Genomic DNA, 23,338 nt, shown 5'->3' with positions numbered 1-23,338 from the left:
TGGTGTTTGCCTCCGTGGTCACAGGGCCTCTCCAAGCCATTCATCCTCCCCAAATCTATAAAATGAGTACCATCGACATGGGTTACAATAAACCTCTATTATCTATTACTTGCACAAACAGTCCCCCTCTCACTGAACACGAGTTCTATAAATAAGGCTGTGTATTAAACTATGTCATCCAGGTACCTTTGACTAGAATGAACTGGAGGGTGACATTTGGTTGGGATTCATTGACCAGGTAAAGTATCCTTCGGATCGCATGCCCCATGAATGTTTTGGTGCAGACAGAAACACCGTTTGATGCACTTACTGGTGCAGTGTGTGTAGCCATAAGGGGACTGAGGGCTAGATGGGATACTTCCTCAAAGAAGTGAGCCGAATGTGAGTAGGAACGCATGCCTCAAGCTAGACTCAAAAAGTATTTTCACTTTACTTTGTGCAATTCGTAAGATAGAAACAACCTGCGTACACTGATACTGATGCTGTGACATAATCTGCCCAGTGACCCAAGGCCCTCAATTTCCTAAGGTGGAACACAATGGTCACTGTAACACCGTCCAAGGATGTTTATTTGGTAAATTAACCACTGTAAAGGTTGGATGGGATGGATTTTTTATAGGTCTCGGCTAGCATAGGCTGCGCACATGTGCAGTCTTGCTGGCGAGATTTTATGACTGAGTGAGTTTCACTAGCGAGGTTAAGCCCCACCCCTCTTTACCATTGGCTGGCGTCATCGTTCATGCTAAACGGGGGCCAGCCATTGGAAAAGAGGTCCTAGTGACGTACTCTTTTCTCTTTGGAAGCCGTCCCACATGGACTAGCTTCCTTGACTTACTGCTGTGGTAAAAGCTTTCTTATCTTCTTTATGGGTCCAAACAGATGGCCCCATAAAGAAGATAAGAAACCTTTTACTCCAGCAGTAAATCGGGCTCTAAAAGAGGAAACAGCACGTCTTGTTGAGCATTGGTATCCCCGTTATCACTTTAAATCTTGTTGGAGATCTTCTTCATTCTCTGGAAGCCTGATGCTAAGTAATATAAGCGGTACGGGCTCCGAAAGCGCTCGAGCCCCTGGAACCAGGCTTTTCTGGAGCTGTGCAGAGCGGTGGTTTTGGTTTCTTTTCTATGTCCATGCTTTCAGGGTCGCCTCGGAACGATCATGCTCAGTAGCCGTGCCCGTCTTATTTCGATGTCCATGCCTTAAAGTTAAGAAACGCTGAGGCATACTGCCTGCTGGTAACATTTACGGCATTTTTTAAAACTTGTTCTTTTCATTTTGAGCTGACTACGAGCTCTCTTGAACTTTTAATCTCCTGACTCACCCTCTCATGCTGTGTCATCCCCGCTGGACTCCTCGTTCCACCGCGAGCTGAGTAGAGCTCGATTGATGTGGAGGGAGCCCAGTGGGTGAGACACTTCCTGCCAACTCTGCACTTCCGGTTGAAGGAGGTGAGCGGTCTAGCGCTCATACCTCACTCGCCTTAAAACCTGATGCGGGCGACAACGCGCAGCAGACACGCGCAGCGGACGCTCGCAGTGGGCGCGTATGAGGCGCACCAAAGGCGCGCCAAAGGCAAGCCCGTCTTGCCCGTCTGCGCCCGACCGGGGCCAGGGGCCACCCCCCCTGTCGGTCATCTCTCCATCAGGGTGTACTTCCCTGAGAAGCTGCTCACCTTACGTGGCCAGGAGCCTTCCACTAAGCACTTTCTAACCCCTTTTGATTATTGTGCCCTGTCGCAGCACTCTCACTTTCCCCATGTTACTACCGCTACAACGCCTGTGGCCGATTTAGATCTTAATGCCTTACAAACTAGCTCTCTCCCTGACTTTCTGGCCACAGGCAGGATTGTTTATCTATCTGGTATTTAAACACCCGCTCAATGGCTAAACACCAAGTCGAGATTTTTTACCACTTAGAAACAATTAAGCCTGATATACTGCTGCTGTCAGAAACATGGCTCACAGCAGAGTCTAGTCCCGACATCCTGGCTGCTGTCCCCGACGGCTATTACATCCTTCAGGCAAATCGACCACAGGGGAAAACGGGGGGGGGGGGGTTGCAATAATCTCCCATGCTTATAAAGTTAGCTCCCTTACCATGCACCCCATACAGTCGGTGGAGTATGTAATTTTCAAATTTGAGTCGGTCACCCTTCCCCTTACTGTTGCCCTCTTTTATCGTCCTCCAGGACAGTCGCCTGGTTTCCTGCATTCCTTTAGCAGCATAGCGGCTGAACTAGCAATTAATCACGCTAGAACCCTTGTAATAGGAGATCTTAATTACTGGCCCCACACCCAACATCAAAGCGCCTCGTCTAGGGAGTTTACAGACCTATTAGCTGGCCTAAATTTCCTTCAGCACATTCATGCCGCTACTCATGTTAAGGGTCACATCTTGGATCAGCTGTGGTCCCTTAATCAGGATGTCCTAAACCTTCAGATTTCACCATGTGCTTGGTACGTTCACTTTTTTATTTCTTTTACCGTTTCTAGAATTCCAGTTACAAAAACGTCCCCCACCACCTGCCCACTCATTCGGAATTGGGGCAAAGTAGACATCCCCTTGCTTTGTCTTTCACTGGCCACTACAATTCCCTCTTTGTCGGATGAGACAGGCTCCCCTCTGTCTGTTCAAATTCAGGCCAATATTATTCACACCTGGCTTGCAGACGCTAGGGATACTGTTGCTCCTTTAAAGAGGCTTAGGAACAAGCGTCCCCACGATGCACAGCGTTGGTTCTGTAAGACCTTGACAGACCTGAAGCTTGCCCTCCGACAAACCGAGCGCAAGTGGAGAGCCAAGAAGCTTATTTTTTTGGCCGCATTGAAAAAATACAAATCAGCTATTTTGGAGGCAAAAACCAAGTATTTTTCAGATAAAATCCTTAATTCTTTTAATAAATCCAGGGAGATTTTTGCCATAGTTGACGAGTTAGCCAAACCTGATCGGATTACGATGACCCCTTCCTCTTCTCAGCACCTCTGTGACTCCCTCAACAATTATTTTGTTGAGAAGATAGCCTTAATCAAAGCTAGTATCCCTACACCTGACGCTGGCTTTGATACAGGCAATATCCCCAACAACTCTTCAGTTTTTTCAAGCTCCCCGTTAATCTCACGGGAAATGTTCGTATCTCTCCCCTTCTTTTGGATCAGGCCCTCAGCTTGGGAGCTCCGGCGACTGTGGCCAGTCGACCCCAGCCGAGTAGCTTTTCCTCTCCAGCCCTGGATTCGGCTCTCTGCTTGGGAGCTCCGGCGATTGTAGCCAGTCGACCCCAGTTGAGTAGCTCTTCCCCTCCCTCTTTGGATCCGGCTTTTTGCCTGGGAGCTCCGGCGATTGTGGCCAGTCGACCCCAGTCGAGCAGTCTCTCTCCTTCCTCTTTAGACCCGGCTTTCTGCTTGGGAGCTCCGGCGATGGTGGCCAGTCGACCCCAGCTGAGTAGCCCCTCCCCTCCCATTCTGGATCAGGCTCTCTGCTTGGGAGCTCCGGCGATTGCAGCCAGTCGACCCCAGCAGAGTAGTCCTTTTCCTTCTCCTCTGGAGCCGGCTCTCAGCTTGGGAGCTCCGGCGAGTGAGGCCAGTCGACCCCAGCTGAGTAGCTTTCCCCTTCCCTCTCTGAAGGAGTTCGGCGATTTAGCCCTTACGATTTCATCTGGTTCGCCTCTTCCTCCAAAACTATGGAAAGTGTTTCAAGAGGATCTCTTCCAGCCCTTGCATGCCATCTGCTGCCAGTCATTTGAGACAGGTATTGTACCAAGTTGCTGGAAGAAGGCAGTGGTATCTCCGCTTTTAAAAAAACCTACGCTCGACCCTGCATGCCTTTCTAATTACCGGCCATTCTCCCGGCTTCCTTTTCCCGTTAAAATCATGGAAAAATTGGTCACCCGTGCTCTGTCCGGCTTTTTAGAAGGGAACACCTGGTTGGATGAGATGCAATTCGGCTTTCGCCCAGCGCATGGGACGGAATCCGCGCTGGTGACCGTGTTAGACAATCTGCGGGCGCGAGTCGACATTGGTCGGGCAGCATTTTTGGTGCTGCTCGACATGTCGGCCGCGTTCGACACGGTCAGCCATCCCACCTTGATCTCTAGGCTGGAAGAATGCGGGGTCAAAGACAAGGCTAGGGACTGGTTAATCTCCTACTTGGACTGCCGTCAACAACGGGTTTCGTTACCCCCCTTCAGTTCAGAGGAGCGGAGAGTGGGACAGGGAGTACCCCAGGGCTCAGCCATCAGCCCTATACTCTTTAATATCTACCTCCGCCCTCTAGTCCAGCTCATTAAATCCTTTGGTATCGCCGCATTTAATTATGCGGATGATACCCAGCTGGTCTTCTCCCTGGAGGGACAGGATGCAGTCACACTGGAGACTTTTCACCGGTGCATGCAGGAGACAGCGGAATGGCTCCGTTTGAACTCGTTACAGTTCAACGGAACCAAGACAGAGGTCTTGCACTGCTCCACCGATCGAGTTCCTCGAGATCTCCCAGCTGACTTCTGGCCTCCGTCCTTCTCAGAGACGGTGTCAGCTGCACAATCAGCGCGCAATCTGGGCGTTATTTTTGGGCCCAACCTGCAGCTGGATCTACATGTAAATAAGACCACCTCCACATGTATGATGCTGATTCGTATGCTGCGTAAGGTTCTACCTCTCCTCCCTGAAGCCAGACCAGAAGTAGTGCGTTGTACCATCCTAAGTCGACTTGACTATTGTAACGCACTGCTTCTGGAGGCCCCGGTAATACTTCTGGGCAAGCTGCAAAGGGTGCAAAACATTGCTGCCAAACTCACCCTCTCTCGCCCCTACCATAGCTCTTCTACGGCAGCGCTGCGAGAACTTCATTGGCTGCCGGTCCATCTGCGGGTGTGCTACAAAGCAGCGTGCATTGTGTTCAGGGCTATTCATGGCCTGGGCCCAATTCCTTTGCGGCGAATGTTTGCCTGGTATTGTCCATCTCGAGCTCTACGCTCCTCGTCGTCCAGGCTACTGGTAGTTCCGCGATTCCAGAGAGTGAGGATGGGCGGCCGTTCGTTCAGAGTAGCGGCAGCCAAACTCTGGAACTCTCTGCCAATATCCTTGAGAAGCCTTGAGGATCTCTTAGCTTTTAGAAAGGCTCTGAAAACTCACCTTTTTCCTAGGATAGGTTGAGCTACTGTTTTCGCTGGATTATGGGTCAAAGCGCCAGGATGCCCTTGGTGGTGACAGGTCGCGCTATACAAGTATGCAACAATACAATACAATAAATTCTCTCCATAGTAAGGTTCGCTCTGGCTCTCCCGCTGACAGTTGCCCTGCCCACATCGCCCGTGAGATCTTCCTCAGCCTTCCAGAGGTGCCCCTCTCGCTGCTTAATAATTCCCTTACTGTGGGGACGGTTCCAAGTACATTTAAATCTGCCGTCGTCTCACCCATTCTTAAGAAACCTGGGGCAGATCCGACAACACTGAGCAACTTTCGCCCCATATCCCTGCTCCCTTTCCTGGGTAAACTCTTAGAGGCCCATGTCTCTAGCTGCCTTGGTTCATTTGTGGAAAGCTCCCGGTTCCTAGATCAACATCAAGCCGGTTTTAGACCGCAGCACTCCACTGAATCCGTGATGGTGGCAGTTTATGACGTACTTAGGAAAGGGGCTGACCAAAACATCTCCCAGGCCTTGGTGCTCCTTGATTTGTCGGCGGCATTCGACACCGTTGATCATTCCATCCTTCTTCAACGGGTCAAGAACGCCAGCATCAAGGGCACCCCGCTTAGGTGGCTCACCTCTTTTCTACAAGATCGCAAGCAAGGTGTTCGTCTTGGCCCCTTCACGTCCGCAGCTAAGGACCTTAACTGCGGGGTTCCTCAGGGTTCTTCCCTTTCCCCGCTATTATTCAATCTTTATATTTCTCCCCTCATTTCCAGGCTATGGGAAAGACCAGGGGTCATCCTCAATTATGCGGATGACCTCCAGCTCATTTTTAACATTGATTCCTCCCCTGCCTCTATTGAGAACTTCCAGTCTACTATGTCATACATCAGTAATTGGATGAACGTGAACCAACTCAAGCTTAACCCAGGAAAGACCGAGCTTGTACTAACTGGACCTCCGGGCAATCCTTGGAACTCCAGCTTCTGGCCACACTCGCTGGGAAGTGCCCCATGCCCGGTGAGCTCGGTCAAGAGTCTTGGAATTACCATTAGTGAGGACCTGACTATGAAATCACAAATTAAATCTTTGATGTCGGCATGTTTTTTTCATCTTCGCCGCATCAGAAAGATCAGCAGATTCCTCACTCATGAGGCTTTAGTTCAAGTCACGCTTGGTCTGGTTATTTCCCGTATTGATTATGGGAACGCACTATACGCTGGCATTCCCCTTTACCAGTCTCGCCAACTTCAGCTTATTCAGAATCAAGCGGCGAGACTGGTCTTCGGGCAGCCTAGGGCAAGCTCAGCCAAGCCTCTTTTGAGGAGCCTGCACTGGCTCCCTGTGATCCAGCGCAGCCTTTTCAAGGTGGGCTGCTTGACCTACCAGGCCCTTGCCCATCAAGGCCCGGCCATCATATCCTCTCACCTTCATCGATACATCCTTTCCGGAGCTCTCCGCTCTTCAAGCTCCAATCTGTTGCTCATGTGCCCCTTCAAGCGGGAAAGGCACGGGGGATTAAGATTCGCCACTCAAGCTTCCCTTTTTTGGAACTCCCTGCCCTCGGACCTCTGGCTTATCTCTTCTTATCATCCCTTTAGGAAGGCTTTAAAGACTTGGTTGTTCTCTCAAGCTTTTGATTAATGACTGCTTGATGTTTCCATCTCGTAGTCTTTACCTCTGTCTGTCCAAAGCGCCAAGAAGCCGTCGGTGAACGTGCGCTGTATAAATGTTTTTATCATATCATATCATATCAAAGTTTGCTTCGTACTGCGCATGCTTATCCTCCACGGCCCTGTGTTACTGAGGCGGCAGTTGGAGAGATTCTTTGAGCAGACATGAAACAAAGGCAACCCGGTCTGGGGACGCCCGGTAGCGGCTGCAACGGCAGCAGCAAGAGCAGCGCAAAGCAGTCGGGGGTGAGCAACGGAGGCGGCGCCGGTGAGGTGGGGCACGGGAGCCTGAAGAGCCGGTGGAGAGCAGCAGCCCAGCCGCCCAAGCCCCAGAGCAGGAGGTCGCCCTGGCCGGCGAAGACGATGAAGAGGAGGACGGTGAGACTAGCCCCGCAGTTCCCAGGGAAGAGGAGGAGGAAGAAGAAGAGGACGATGAGGTAGATGAGGAGGAGGACGAGGAGTCTGGCTCTTCACCTCAACATACCCCCGCACCGCCCTCCGCGCCTCCTGCAGCTGCCCGCAGGGAGGATGGGGGACCCAGCACCAAGCACTGGGAGAGCCCCGATACCCTGGCACTCTTGGATCCTGTACGGGCCTGGCTGGGCACGCACTACAAGAAGGTGAGGCTCCTTAATTCACAGAGGGCTTCGAATACTCTGGAAGGCGGGGTATTGCATCTACAAAGGATATCAACAAGTGCCCAGAGAGCCCCGGTGGTTTTGCGAAGTTGAGGGAGGTATGACTTAATGAGAGCAGATAGTCAATCGTGCTCCGGAGATTCATAATGACCCCACATTGCCTCCCAAGGAACTATCTGATGCACGTTACAGTCTAATCGCACATCCATCACCTCCCACCAGCATCACATACATAAATTGTATAATCATAGACTCGAGAAAGTTTGGCAAACAACTCCCTAAACTGCGCACCGCTTTGATGTCGAGTGCACAATTGTCAGCATTCTCTTAGTTAATGGGTCCAAGCTACAGTTTGTTCCTTTCTAGCGAATGTTACATTCCTTTACTGGACGCATCTCAGTACCAACAATCCGTGAATCCTGATGGCTGATGGTTTTATCACCACCAGATTGGTGCATTCTTCCCTTTGATTCTAGCGGTTGGCTACACTCGCCGGCATTCACCGCTGTGAGGAATCTACCCGCATCTGCAGCTTGGCGCGAGGCCACCTCCTGTTCGGGCCCTCCACAGATACCAGGGCTCCCTCTTAGCCACCAGCCAAGCATGCCTGTCTGGTGAAGGCGGCTTCGCGACAGGGAGCTGTGCGCAGACAGCCCCAGCTGTGAAGACCCGTGTATCTATCTCCAGGGGGTTGCGCAGGTGGCGGTTTCGGTGAGTGTTTCCGGTTAAGCCACGCTCGAGGACTTGTCATTCGGAAAGGCCAGTTGGGAGAGTGGCCCTCAAGTGTTAATCTCGCGCTGGCAGCGGGCTGTGTGTACACAAGAGCCTTTGTTGCTCGCAGCTGGGAGGGTGAGTGAGTTGCGTTCTTGTTTTATTAAGGGTACTCTTCCAATGGACTTTCCGTCTAGTTCCTTGTTGTTCCTTCCCTCCACCTGTAAACTCTGTATTGCTTTCCTCCAATCCCCGTGTTGCTTCTCTGGTCTTCCTGTCCTTCCTCATGCTGCTTTCGCCTATCTCATCTACCTTGAGCGGTGTTGCTTTCGCCTCTCTCCAGCCCACCTGTGTTGCGTCTGTGTTTTTTCCATCCTCCCCCTCCATTACTTCTGCTCCACCCATTTGCTGTTCCTCACTTTACCGGCTGACTAAAATATAAACACTTTTGCATGTTTTGTTTTCTTTTTAGTTACAGATTCAACTGGTTTTTGTAACTAAAAAGCATAAAAAGCGCAAGCATTCGTTTGCAGGTGCGCATGTGTTGTATGAGGGCCTACAAAATAACAGGCAGCCACATCACAGACTTTTTTTTGGTAACATTTCCCCACTGTGCATACCATTGCTTAAAATCAATGGCATAGCCAATACAGAGAATTATTTTCTTTGTCAATGCTTAATTGTCAATGTCTATGCTTTCATGTACTTCCAGTGAGCGAAAAAAGAACAAGTATTAAAAATGCAATAGGTCTTGCCTTTTATTAAGTTAAAGCCATTTGCCTAGCTATACAATACCATTAGCAAAGCAAATGGCTTTAACTTAACCAAAATCGAGTCCTGTTGCATTTTCAATGCTTGTTTATTTTTGTCTTACTTGAATGTCTTAATGAAAAGATTTTTTTAACTGCTCTGACCTGTCTAGCAGGCTCTATGGTATACGAGTTTCCCCGACTACGGGTCTTCAGGTGAGCTGCTCCATATGATCCAACTGGTCGCAGGAAGTCTCAGTTTTAAGACCCTCTAGACTGGAGGAGTCTCTGAAAGATGCCAGGCAAGAGCAGGTGCAAAATCAGTGGCAGCCGTTTCAAGCAGGGACCTCCGGGCTCATATGGGGGTTGACTAGCTGTCTGGGGAGGAAGACATAAGCAAAGAAGTGCATAGAAAATCCGGCTTTTCCCTTTTCCCGACTCATTTCTGCAGGTGACTGCCATTTCAATGCCCATAAAACAGCTCAAAGATGTGGGCATTCACTGCCAAGGGAAAACAAGCATTAGAAATGCAATAGGTCTCGCAGCATTAGAGTTAGTGCTTTTAGAATTGTTTATGGGTTTTTTTGTAAATCTTTAGCATGAGGTTGAGGGTGAGTGAGGGTGAGGGGTTGAGGGTGAGTGAGGGTGAGGCTGAGGGGTTGAGGGTGAGGGTGAGTGAGGGGTTGAGGGTGAGGGGTTGAGGGTGAGTGAGGGTGAGGGGTTGAGGGTGGGTGAGGGGTTGAGGGTGAGGGGTTGAGGGTGAGGGTGAGTGAGGGTGAGTGAGGGTGGGTGAGGGTGAGGGTGAGTGAGGGTGGGTGAGTGTGAGTGAGGGTGAGTGGGGGTGAGTGTGGGTGGGTGAGGGTGAGGGATTGAGGGTGAGGGGTTGAGGGTGAGTGAGGGTGAGGGGTTGAGGGTGAGTGAGGGTGAGGGGTTGAGGGTGAGTGAGGGTGAGGGAGGGTGAGGGGTTGAGGTTGAGGGGTTGAGGGTGAGTGGGGGTGAGTGAGGGTGAGGGGTTGAGGGTGAGTGAGGGTGAAGGTGAGTGAGGGTGAGTGAGGGTGGGTGAGTGTGAGTGAGGGTGAGGGTGGGTGAGTGTGAGTGAGGGTGAGTGTGGGTGAGTGTGGGTGAGGGGTTGAGGGTGAGGGGTTGAGGGTGAGGGGTTGAGGGTTATAGAGAGACAGAGTGAGGAGTAGGCTGACATGTAGTCTGGCAGAGAGACCAATGATCAAACAGTCCAGCAAGCAGCGAAACAGGGCCCCCCATGTGAGAAGGATGGAGTGTCTGGCAGACAGGCAATTTAACAAATTGACGGACAAGACAAGCATTTACGGGGGTGAGGGGACAGTCTGGCTAACATATAGAGAGAGGCCAGTGAACGGACAGTCTTGCTCGCAGACAAATAGTCAAGTAAAAATGTAGGTACATTTAGTTACTGAGAGGCGGGCAACTAGAGCCAAATTTCGGGGGAGGGGGTTATTGAGGCTGGAAAAGATTTTGGGACTGGGGGGGCTAATTCTTCCATCCAGACAGAGTGTCTCTAAGAAGGGGTCAAAACACAACAAACGCCTCATTAACATCTAAATGGTCTTTTAGAGACCTGTGAAGTACTCGCGTGCGGCTGCGATTAGAGGGTCGCCACAGGCTGACTGACACACACGAGGGGGGGAGGGGCGGAAGCCCGGTGAGCCCAATGGGTGTTGCACGCCTGGACTTATATGGAGAGATGGGAGTGGGGCGCGCGATCAGCTGCACTGCTAGAGAGAGGGATGGATATTGGTACGTGAGCTGGGCAGGAGGCGCAGCAGGGTTCTGGGACGGGTTATCTAAGAGAGGACAGGAGGCTGGAATGCTGCACCTAAATACATCATTTGTCAGTTGCCCCGACAGACAGGGGAATGCAGGCCGACAATGGGCAGATTCCTTGGCTCGCTCCCGCCAGGTTAAGGGGAAGGAGGCCGCCCGGGGAGTGCAACCAACGGCCCGCTATTGCCAAAACAAACAGCGCTCTTTGGAGGAGAGAGAACAGCATGCCGGCCATACCTTTGCCGTTTACACAACACACGCGGGCCCAGCCTAACTAGGACACGGGGCGACTGTTGACGGGGGCGCGTGTGCTCTGCTGGGACTCTTTTAGGTTAAGGGGAAGGAGGCCGCCCGGGGAGTGCAACCAACGGCCCGCTATTGCCAAAACAAACAGCGCTCTTTGGAGGAGAGAGAACAGCATGCCGGCCATACCTTTGCCGTTTACACAACACACGCGGGCCCAGCCTAACTAGGACACGGGGCGACTGTTGACGGGGGCGCGTGTGCTCTGCTGGGACTCTTTTAGTGTGGAAATCCGCTCTGCGCATAGGCACGCGACCGTGCTGCTTTAAATAAGCATTAATCCTTAGGGAAAAAGCTCCAAACAAATGACACTGTGGAACCAGAAATGGCAGTGAAAGAATCTCGTGAGCCCAAATGCAAGCAAAGAAAATTAGTTATAGTGCATGGATTTGTAGTAAAAACTAACAAGGCTAGCGGCAGGCAGGCAGGGGAGGAGAGGAGGAGGGGGGAGGAGAGTAGGGGAGGCACGGCCTAGCGGCCGTGCAATCAAGTAGTGAGGGGGCGGAGCTGGGGGAGGCTGTGGAAGAGAGTAGGCAAGGCGACACGGCGGGAGGGGGCGGAGCGGGTAAACAAAGACGGACATGCACGCGCCCGTGACTTTTAAGGTCAATGCGCATGCGCATAAGCTTAATGCGCATGCGCATTGACCTTAAAAGTCACGGGCACTGCAAGGAATCGCCACGATTCCTTGCAGTGTGGATAAAGAGTGGATAACTCGCAATACTCTCGCCTTGCTCGATGCGCATGCGCATCGACAGGCGAGACCTAAAAAGTGCCCACTGATTTATTAACAGGTCTGATAGGGGATGGATATTAATAGCAAAACTAATTAATAAACGAAAAAATTTTAAAATGTTAAAAACCGAAAGTGCTGGTCGAGTATCAAGTATTTCTCTTAATGCAATATCTTTTATTGACATTCACAACATAAAAAACTTCAGAATTGATTAAACCAGCGCAAATTTGTTCTGTTTACACTTAGCTAATCAAACTAATTATATAGCTTTCATAATCAATAACATAGGATGCAAACTTGTGGAAGATGGTTACACAATCAAGCACTTGTTCTCAATATGCAAGGGCTGTGACGTTGTGGCACCATTAACATGGGGCAGAATCGCATATGGGTAATTTGCACGTGACACACATGATGATAAAAAAAGTGTTTACAAAAATGTGCGATCTTCCAGAGTGGAGCTTTTTCACTGATTATTACTGGTAGGTTTCACTAAATCATGCAAGCATATTAGCAATTAAATGCAGGGTGAATGACAACTTTTATGGGCCGAGGAAATTGTCCAGGAGTTGCAAATTTTTGGGAAGAATATTCCAACAGCTGGATGTCAGGGCCCGTGTATAACAGATAGGGCAATCTGACCCTGTTTGCTCCACGAATACCTTTAAACAGGTGCGTCGGGCTCAAACAGGCATATTCAGCCCCATTACAATTAATGCACTGCTGCCTGCCCTTTAAAAGGGAGAGACAGATCTGCTAGCTGGAAGGTGCAGTGAGTGACAGCACCTGCATGCAGGGGGATGTTTGGGGGTTCCAAGGGACCCCTTTCCATTTTTCAGAGGGCCGGCTTAACGACGCGCACGGACAGTGTGCCACCATTTTGTGTGCACCTCATAGAGGCCCATTTGCAAATGCATGTGCGTCCATGATAGGTCTACAAGCAAGTGAGAAAACGCTCCCTGAAGATAGCTCTGGGGCTACATATTACAGAAGCTGCACAAGCATCTGCAGCCGCTTTTGCAATACCACTGTGATTCAGAGGTGCACAAACTGGGTACACGTGCCTGTTGCGCTCATGGGCACTATGTGTAATATGGCCCCTGACAGGAAAAGCAGCATCCACTAAACCAGGAAAGCCAGACAGAAGGGCCAGAAGTCTAGCTGAGGATGATCTAGTTTACAGCGAGAGAAGTTAAATTGCAAGTAGAGAGGGAAAATCTTATGAAATGAGCAATGGACAAAAAGACAAAGGGATTTAACGATGAACCGCTTGGAAATAGGAAGCCAATGAGGAGTAACAATTAAACAAGAGATGTGAGCATGTCGAAGTGGTGTGAAAATGAGAAACACAGCACCATACTGAATTCTCTGAGCTGCGCTTTGAGATGAACAGTTAATGCATACGTATTGCATTTCTCTACTTACACACGGAGATGCTGATGAGAGTTCAAAACTACATTAAATCTTGTTGACCACCACAAGGACCACTCGGGATCAGGACTGATGCTCTGGTTGATGATATACTCGTGTAGGCAGTGAGAGATGCATCAAAGACTAACTAGTGCTCATTTGTGATGAGCAAAGATGCATGCACACCTAATGTGCATTTCCACATTTCTTCTGGTACATCAAGGAATGCAAATAACTGCATTCTTTGTGAGAAACAACATCTGGGAACTAATAAATGGAGTTTCTCTGGGAAATGATTTATTCTACTCTGCCATATAAAATATGTAAGTCAAGCCACTATTGTATAGACAAGAAATGTATTTAAAAGTTTCTTAATTCAAAATGTGTGTTCATTTTTCTTACCACAATTTAAGATATTAGATTAGTGAAATATATGGAAATGTTTAGAGATGTAGTCGTCACCACACACAAAATGTGTAAATGCACCAACAGTTTTACGAAAAAAAATAAACGACAGTTAGTAAAACAGCTCACTATATCTCCACTCTAACATTCTTTGCTTTGAATATCTGTGCTGTAGAAAATGTCTCCAGTAGGAATATTAAGAAAGTCGTGTTAATAACATGTACAGACATTTTTCTGATTTTCTTTCATTTTACAGTTTACATAGACCTTACATCAATAATATTATAAAAATAACATGTTGGTTGGTGAAATACCTATGTTGAAATAACAAAGCATAAAATGTACTTTCCAAGAATGTTTTACACCAACCTTAATCATATGGACAAATGTTTTAAAACTGGAATTAGTATTTAAAGAACGGATATTGAATAATCCTCAAACTCTTGATGATGAGGTCATTGTTTGACTAAATGGTGTTAGGATCATGAAGCTGAGCTATGACGTCTCTCATTCTCTCAGCTAAATGGAAAGGCATTTCACAACTGGCCACAGACTACTAAAAGTACTTCGTTTTACTGCAACTAATTTACTTCAATGGAACATGCTGGTAAATTGTTTTTGGGGGGCGGAGGATCAAATATGTCCATGTTTGCTGCGACTGGATATTGCTATTACAAAGTCTGAACTCCTTAAATAGCCATTCTCATTACAAGGAGAGGTTAATTACACTGCCGCCTGGTCATTAATCCGACAATATATCGTTTACAGGCATTTTCGTTTGATCACACAACTGATGGATGATGCCTTGTACTGCACTCAATCTTTCTGGCATCAACTGCTGCAATTGTCATTTGCTCCACTCAATGTTCATGAGGTATCTGATGTTATGCTAACCAAGATCTCTGCAAGGCACACATTCAAAGAAATAACTTTTTCAGAAATATATTCACATTAATCCACCTAAAAAACTTGCTAAAGTGAAATGTGAATAGATGGGACACGGTTCGAATTCTATTATACAAGAAGCATGTTACATAAAAAATTGTACCAGAACTGAGAAAAGGCAACAAGTTGACATCGCCGTGTTTTTACAATAAAAAAATAAACTGCTGACATTTCCATGAAGTAGTTCTAAATGATATTCAAAAGGGAACAGTGCAATTCTGGAATACCTGGCTTTAGTCCGCTGTATGGCTCGTACTCATGCTCGAGGCCACACACTATGATTTTCATGATCCTGTGGACTGCGCTACTGTCCAACCGGAGATCGATGGGACCCACAATGAGGCGCTTCGTGGACATCTCCTGGGTGCTGCCCAACTCTTCACTCCTGCCCAAGGACAGATCCTGCTGATTTATAGAACCTGAAAAGGGGGTTGAAGAACCGCACGTCAAATAGTATCTCTAGAACATACCATGAAGCGCATGTACTTTTTTACAGTAGTTTCTACAGAACATTTGCTGACATTTTACCTAAAAATGTTACATTACTAAAAAAAATGCTATCAATGAAATAAAAAAAACACTGGGGCAATATTTTACGTCGAAAAAATACCAATCTATTTTTTTTTTCCTGAATAATCAGCACGATAATTTCTGTCATCCCAAGAAAATCTATGTCTGTATATTTTTTCACAGAAAAATGGAATGGGCCCACCAGAAAGCCGGAAGGCAAAAACCTGTACGCTGGGAACGTCTTGGATAGGCAAGGAAGAGCAACTGTGCTAAAAAAAAAAATACTGGTAAAGCTGAAGCTGGCGGGTGGACATGGTGGTCAGCTTCTGCTGTCAAATTTGATGTTACCAGGAGCCACATTTATCCTTCGGAACTTGAAAAATTCATTTTTCAATTAAGAAATGGTGGCTAAAGCTAGAAGACCGCAGGCAGAGCATATTTTCATAACATAGTGCACTTTGGGCAAAGGCAGATTAAAAGTGCAAATTAAATACAAACAAAAAACACTTTCCCCATAGTTGTCCCGTGATATGTTATCGTTTTCAAGCAGAATACATTTATATACTCACTAGTGTTTATGTGCGCGCTTACACACACACACGTTTTATTAAAATGCATACCCCCCTTCACTAAGGGTAAAACTACCTGGCCTGGTATGCAAATGTAAATATTGCCGGGGGGAGGAGTGCCCAGCGGTGGCCTTATAAATCTTCTCATTCCTTCGTACAGAATGAAGCCAAATTGGTGGAAACTATTGTAGTTACTTTTATGGGCAGACTCCGGATATTTCCTCATGCTGCTGGAAACGAGAAGAAAATACCATTGTGTTCATCAATAGTTGTTTCTTGCAAACAGCAGCTGTTTCAGTTCCGCTGGGTTTTATTATATTTTAACGTTCCCCGCAAGAAATGTATGGGATTTATATGAAACTCCGGAGTCCTTGGAAAAAATCAATAAAAATATCCAACAGCGAGGAATTGTACCAAAGAATGCAATGCCCGGAGCGAGCCGCTCTCGTGCGGCACGGCGCTCATTTCCTATCTTGAGGAAATAAATGCACAGAGCACGGGTGCCGCGGCCGCCTCATACATGTGGTACACAGCAGAACACGCCTCAATAAATGTAACGCTACCAAAGAGAGACACGATCTTAACAAGATATATACACTATATCTGGGAAAAGTAACCCCTGCTGTACACTACAGAAAGCTTGCGAGCCATCTGGGGGTTCAGTACCCAAACAGAGGCTAAGGCCGAAAGCCGAGTTGTTTTAAAGAGCATGGACCTCCGAGGGAGATTACAATATCCGTTAAAGGGACGTCAGACAGAATATTATTCCTTATAGGGTCACACAATTGCCCTTCACCTAAAAAGTTAAAATCCTCAGTATTTTGCTCCTTCGTTTGAAACAGTATGCTTGCATGCAGAATAAATACAGAATCTGTAGCGCAAAAAAACCCACATCAATTTGCAGCTAGTGATTTCTTACAGAAACAGAATATAAATTGCTCAAAAACGTCTGTAGTTCAGAATGTGTGGTACATGCTGAGTCAGTGAGTGGAGACATTATAACTTTCGAGTTTTGACCTGCAAAAAACACAAACATACTTTCATACCTGCTACTGACTGTTCATTTTCAGGGAAACATAGTTCTGTAGACCTAAAAAGCTCTCTTTAATTGTTTTTACAGCAACTGTAGTTCGTTATGTTACACGGCCTGCCTTGCACAGTATGCTAAATCTGGCAGCAGCACTGTTAAATCAAAACTCATCAACAATACATTTTTACAGTAGAGTAGGTACATAAGTTTCTTATTATGGGCAAATAGTGATGTCACAACTAGACAACAATAAGAAAATGAGAGGTGGTTTCTATACATATATTGCAGGCTTCTACGCATTACATGCATTTACTCCATACGGCGGAATATCTTATATTTGCATAAATAAAAATGTGATAATTCTGAAAACACAAAAGTGATCAAAGCAGGTTACCAGCCAAGGAAGCCTCAGGTGCAAAGTTTAGCAAAGCACAGAAATGCATGGAACAAAAATATTTGAGCGTATGAGTATTTGGCTGCTAAACTCAAGACGGCTGGTCAGACAAGGAACCTCAGGAGCTCCAGCACCCTACTACTCATCCCTATGAAAATACGCAAAGAAAAAACTGCAGCACGGTCCTTCGCCGGAAACGCGCCCAAAATCTGGAACTCCATCCAAATCGATATCCGGACTATCTCATACTTCACAAAATTCAAAAAACACCTAAATGTCCTTTTCCTCAACCGCTCCCTCCAGAATGGATAGCCGCCATCTAAACGCAAATCCCTGCTTGTCGTCTCTCCCAGACATTGTAGCTCTAAGACTTACCTCCTCCCTGCCATTGCACACCTAACTGCTCCTCCCCTCCACCTAAGTGGTTCAACCGCAAGGCAACGTGCACTCTACGAGGTTATCTCAGGACGCACGGACTACCCCAATGCTGCTCAGCACACGCTGACTGTCCAAACCTATATGTAAAATACTTCTTACTGTATTAAACTTGGTCAAAAACTGTTGTGAAGCGCTCAGATACCCTGTGTCAGGCTAGCGCTATATAAAACTCCTTAATAATAAAAGTGAGTTTAAAATTAACTAAGACAAACATTCTGGTGAAAATGTTAGTTATTTATACAAAATGGAAGAAGGAGGAAGATTAGTGGATGGTAATCTGACCTTCCCCTTGGGCTAATCAGCTACCAAGAAAGGGATGTCAACCACAGAAAACCTATTTTGTATAAACCATTTCCAACCACCCAAAAAAATAAAGAGGCGGAGTGTTTAACCTAGGAGAAAACCAGGTCAAAACATTGATTTTATAAAAGGACTTTCACCTACACCGTTGCATGGTGGTTAAGCTCCACCCTATGGCTCATCCTGCTTTTGTCAGGTCCATACTGACCCCAACACGCTGCCTGGATGTTTTTCATGCTATGAGGTGAGACTTTCATTACAAATACACTTTCCCAGACACACTATTGTAGTTTACATCATAACCACTGGAATTTGTTGTGCCTGATATATAAACATACACACACACATTGCACAATAGGAGAGCTTTTACTTTGACCCCTAGGTTCATGCTCCTGAGACGCTGAACTGTCTAATTAAATAATTTTGCATATCTCAAACTACAATATTTGAAGAGATTTTCAGTGTTCGCTGGAATAAAATACTACCTGCTCCTCCTTTTAACTAACAATGATGGAACCTTTTTGGGCACTAGATGTCATCACAGTCACTAAACATCTGCACTGACACGCAGAAATGGGATATACCGATAACTGCATACTACATATTGCCTTGTGCCTGGGATTCCCATTTCCATGTGTCTTGCAGTAAAGTATGGAAATCCATTAACAAATCCCAAATATTCTGTACGAGTTTCAAACGTCCAGAAGTCCATGGGGACATAAAAGAAACTGCCTAGCATACTCGTTCATGTTTATGCCGTCTTGTATATGGTCATTGCTATGCCTGTCAAAGCTCCACCCCCAAAACTTTTAGCCCATATGCCCCATACCTTTTCATAAGTGAACAAACAGTTACGAGATATGCTGATATTGTTGATCAATTACATCTCTGGCTAATATAACAATCGTTTTTAGAGTTAATTGGATGGAACAGCTTCTTCAAATTTCATCACTCTACTGTAGGGTTGTGATATATAATCTAAGCCCATTTCTGAATTAGTTGTTAATTCACTGGCAGTCTCATCTGTTAATATTTCATCTTTACTTGTGCCACAGGTTGACTATGTTGAGGCTGTGCACATAATAAGTTGAAAAAGAGGTGAGAGGGTGACCAAGTAGTTTGATAAGATCTGGTCCAAATGGAAAAACACACTGGATAATGTGGGGACAGCAGCGGGGAGGAGCAGAATACATGAAGAAAATAGAACATGGCAGTCGCATCAATTAATAAAGATGACTCAGTGAAAAGGGACACCCAGAAGAGTTCAAGTGTGTCAATACTATGAGGTTACCGACAGTTCCAATGTGGTTGTACCTGAAGACGTCAGAATAATGCCATTTGACGGTGATTTCTTCCACCAGCGCTGCTGTTGGAAAAACCAATAAAAAGAGTTATGAAAAAAAAAGAAAAGCTTGAATAAACCAACCCATGTGGCTTTCTGGAAGGCTCCCTAAACATTTCCAGAATAGCAGACAAGCTTCACATGAGGTTGTAGCTTGTATGCTAGGACGAGCATTTCATCTTTGATGAACTCAGGCATCTTGGTTGCTCTGGCCTGCCTGACCTTGGAAGTGTTCCTTGATGTAGTCACTGCTTGTGGATCTGGTGTCACCTTCTGCATGTATCCTGCTGTTATTTTCTTTAATTACTGATTTGTGGGGCGGTCCAACTACAGTCCCTCTATGTACTGTACTTTAGAGACGAGGTGTATTTGGCTGTTTTTAGATATATGAGCCAAGTTAAGCATTTGGGCATTACTCCTCTAGAAGTTACAATCCATGGTGTTAGACCCGTCCACTGAAACCGGAACAGCACCAATGTCATCCACTCATGGGGCCCCATCAGACGGTTGCACCCACCACACCTACTCCAGAGGACTGTAACCCATCAGCACCATGCTCACACCCATTCTGAATACCTACATTTCTTCCACGACCTACCCTGGCGCTTGAAAACACACAACTTTCTTCCCATTGCTGAAGAAACCCTCTGAGGACCCTTTAACGCTCGCCAACTACAGACTGATCTACCTGTTACCATTACTGGCCATGGTCTTAGAGAAAATCATACTTATGAATGACTTGAGAATGTCTTGCAACCATTTTTTCCTACATGTGCCGCAATCAGTTTTTGTCTCTGATCAATATAATTATAACGTTCAGCACTGGCCATTTGTGCATGTCCGCAGGTATGAAGGATGGCTATCTGTGCCTGTGATGACAAGAATCAGTATTTTTCAGGTTTTTTTAATTGTTTGAGAGCATTGCGCTCCTGTGTCAGCGCTTGTGATAACATATGAACCTGGTTAATACTGTCCAGGAGGGACCTGATGTTTCATCTGCAAACATGTGTTCCAGGAAACGTTCGAGGGGGCAAGCATGTACCGACAGATAAAGGTTTTCCACATACAGACAGCCACCATTTTAATTAAAGTGCCATCTCGCAACACTTCAAGCCTCGGGAGCCCTGTCAGAACGCCACACAGACGAGGCTGGCAGCATTTTAAATTACAAGTGGACATTTACATGGACTCCACTTGAAGATTTTTTTTAAGCAGTTTAATTTTTTTACAATTTTAAACAGGATTTTGACACGCTGCTTAGCCATGCTGTCACCCTTGGCATTTTATTTCCAACAAGTTGAGCAAGTTCTCTCTTTTTTTTTTTTAAATGCCCCTGGTATGAGGGAGGTTTGGAACAGATAAGCCATTAACTGGCAGCAGATGCTTATCAGGAAACCCAAACTCCGGAGACAGGAAACTATCATCACCTTTTCCCGTATTTACAAGACCCTTTTTTCAAGCATGCCATCCTTCGTGTAAAAACGCCGGCCTCAGCGGCACCCCGGAAGTATGATGTATTTTCACCATAAAAAGTTACGAAGTACTTGTCCAGGGCAGATCAAGTCACCGAAAATTGAAACGTGCGAGGCATGTCGCTCAATTTACAGTCGCTTGCCATTTTTACTGGCACTTTCTTAATTGCTATCTAGGTCTGTTAATTAAAAGTAAAGGTAAAAAAAACAGAAGAAACCTTAAAAAATTAGATTTCTTACCAAGTTTGATGTATTAAATGTGTTGGTATTTTAAATGAATCCAGAGGCCCAGAAATGTGTCTCAATTTCAATTTTAGCAAATCTAAACTTCCTTTCTATATTCTGCTTGATTCGCAGAGGGCACGGGTGTACATTGTATAACGGTCTGTGGCTAGCCAAGACTGAAAATATCCACCAAGTACTACACAGTTAATTTCCTAGATTTTAGCCTAATACTTTAACTACTTACTTTAGGACTGTGATGTCTGCAATAAGTAAATAGCATATTGTGGAAGTCACAATGCACCCACACATTATATCAAAGGGAGCATCCCAAGATGTATTTTATTGCACTGGGCAGGCATGATCCATTTTCAAACTGTTATGCTCAGTAATTAGGGAAGCAATTATACTGACTGTGGCATTTCATTCAAATGTTCCTTTACCAACAATCTGGAAAAAGAGGGCAGATTAAACTTCATGGAAGGGCTACAAACATTTGATGCCACAATCAAAGACAATGGTGGTCTTTTGCCCCTCTTACTGCCTCCAGTGGAGAACTGAAACCGGCATGGGTGCTTTGGAGGGGATGAGCAGTCATTCCTGCAATGAAGTCGACAACCTTGATAACTATCAAGAATTAGTGTAAAATCTCACCAAAGGCCAGGGGTCACATCCTTTACAACGCGGTGTTCACACCGGGCGACCTTTACGACGCAGCCATTACAACGCAGGTCGTTACTACGACTTGCGCTGGAGGGCGCTCTTGCTTAAGGAATAGTTTGATTTTCTATTTCAACACCTTCCCTACTGTTACGTGGGCTGGAGTTGGAATAGAAAATTAAATTAATCCACAATCCAGCGCCCTCAAACGCAAGTCGTTGTAACGACTTGCGTTGTAATGGCTGCGTCGTAAAGTACAGCAATCAAAATGATCGCGTTGTACTAACGTACATCCAAGGCCAGTGACCTCACAGAACTGGAGGGATATACTGAAATCAGCTAACACATCCAAGCACCTTAAAGAAGTGGAAACTCTATGGAAGGGATTGCTATGCTATTTCCTAGAGGCAATAGGCAAATAAAAATAGCAGACTATCAGTGCTCATAAGTGGATATCACAGAGTTAAGGAATACGTCACTTCTGGTTGCAGCAGAGCCCTTAACCATGAAATAGTGACCCACATATTGTTAAGAAACCAAAGGAGTCTTTTCAACTAATGTTGCACGTTTCCAAGTAAGATCCTGATAGGCGACGTCACAAGCCAGCAGCAAAACTTTTGGAATGCCTTACCATCCTCAATGATGCATAGTATGGTTTCAGACTTTGCAGGTGCGTGGAAACTGCGTTAGTCAATACCAGCAGAGATCGTCTTGCCTCACTCAATGACAAGTTCATCCAGTATTCATTTCATTCGACTTGTTTGCTGCCTTTGACACATTAGCGATGGAATCTTCCTCGAGCTACAGAAAAAATTGCTGAAGTCTTGAACGGCATTTGGATAGATCTGTTCCTGACACTTCCGCAGACAATCAGCAAATTCCGAATGGCCCCTCCATGTCATCAGTAAAAACTTCCACCTGAAGGGTTGCCTAGAAAACCTCACTATTGCTTCCTCTATTAAAAAAGATGGACCAAGTAAGCATCAGTGGGACTTAGGGTATTTCACGCATTTCCATTCCACCCATACTTTTTTTTCGTTTTTTCTCATTAAATAGGCCATCCATCACAGATAATACCATTTATAAACTTAAAATCACAAGTGTCTGAGTTTGAAGATAGTAGAGACTGCACACCCTCACTACCTTGGCCTCCATATCTTTCTTTTTTTGATGTGCAGTGTAAAGCCACTTGTAGTTCACCATCTAGTATAGGTGGGCTCACACAATTTCAGAATGCTGAAGGGCAACTACCGTTTGTGTTGTAAAATACCTACGTCTGCAGCTTGTGAAACTTCAGAGAGGAAAGCAGGGCACCTCTGATATGTGTCCCATAAGGTGTGCCGTGTGTTAACTCCATCAATAATGATCTCTATCAAGATATCAGGTGGTATGCTGAATTATTGTAGGGTGCCATGTGTCACTGCCGCCTCTATTAGTTTCCGCCCTCCTTCCCAGATATCTAGTCAGAGCAGATTAGTATTCAGATTTTAAAGTGCAGTTTAGGCATAATGCCTGCTGTCCTTAGCCAACTATCCCTGAGGCCTAATAAACCCTTTCTCCCATCCTCTTAAGATTTTAGGCTTGTACTGGACTTCCAACTCACAGTCTGTTTTATACGCTTTATATCTCAGAGTTTATGTGGATTTCCCGAACTCTGAACAGGTAGAGTGATCAAATCATTACTTATATGGGAACGTACTTTCCAAAAGTGGTTCTCTATTACGGCTCCCTTTTAGGAGTGTTCTGAGAATGTTTACCTATCCCCTGGAGATCAAGCCCAGAAATGAGGAAACATTCATTCATGGCTACTGCACCAGTTTACTCCTTTCCTTATTTTCAGAATCAAAATAAAACGTATCTTGATTTTTTTCTTCAGGAAGGTTCAGCTTCATGCATTTCTACATACC

At 46.1% G+C, this 23,338-nt stretch overlaps 1 protein-coding gene across 1 annotated transcript in view; it reads right to left on the bottom strand.

The window, feature by feature from the left end:
- Positions 1-23,338, bottom strand: part of VPS13B (vacuolar protein sorting 13 homolog B) — a 2,999,480-nt gene that overhangs the window by 2,629,601 nt on the left and 346,541 nt on the right. The window contains exon 13 of the mRNA XM_086966051.1: positions 14,722-14,913. Coding sequence (XP_086822177.1) covers positions 14,722-14,913 — 192 coding nt within the window. The remainder of the gene's footprint in view (positions 1-14,721; positions 14,914-23,338) is intronic.

Source organism: Lissotriton vulgaris, chromosome 4_1 (genome assembly GCF_964263255.1).
Source record: "Lissotriton vulgaris chromosome 4_1, aLisVul1.2, whole genome shotgun sequence".
In the NCBI taxonomy this organism is placed as follows: Eukaryota; Metazoa; Chordata; class Amphibia; order Caudata; family Salamandridae; genus Lissotriton; species Lissotriton vulgaris.
Note: the sequence above shows the minus strand (reverse complement) of the source record. Positions and strands in the feature narration are given on the sequence as shown.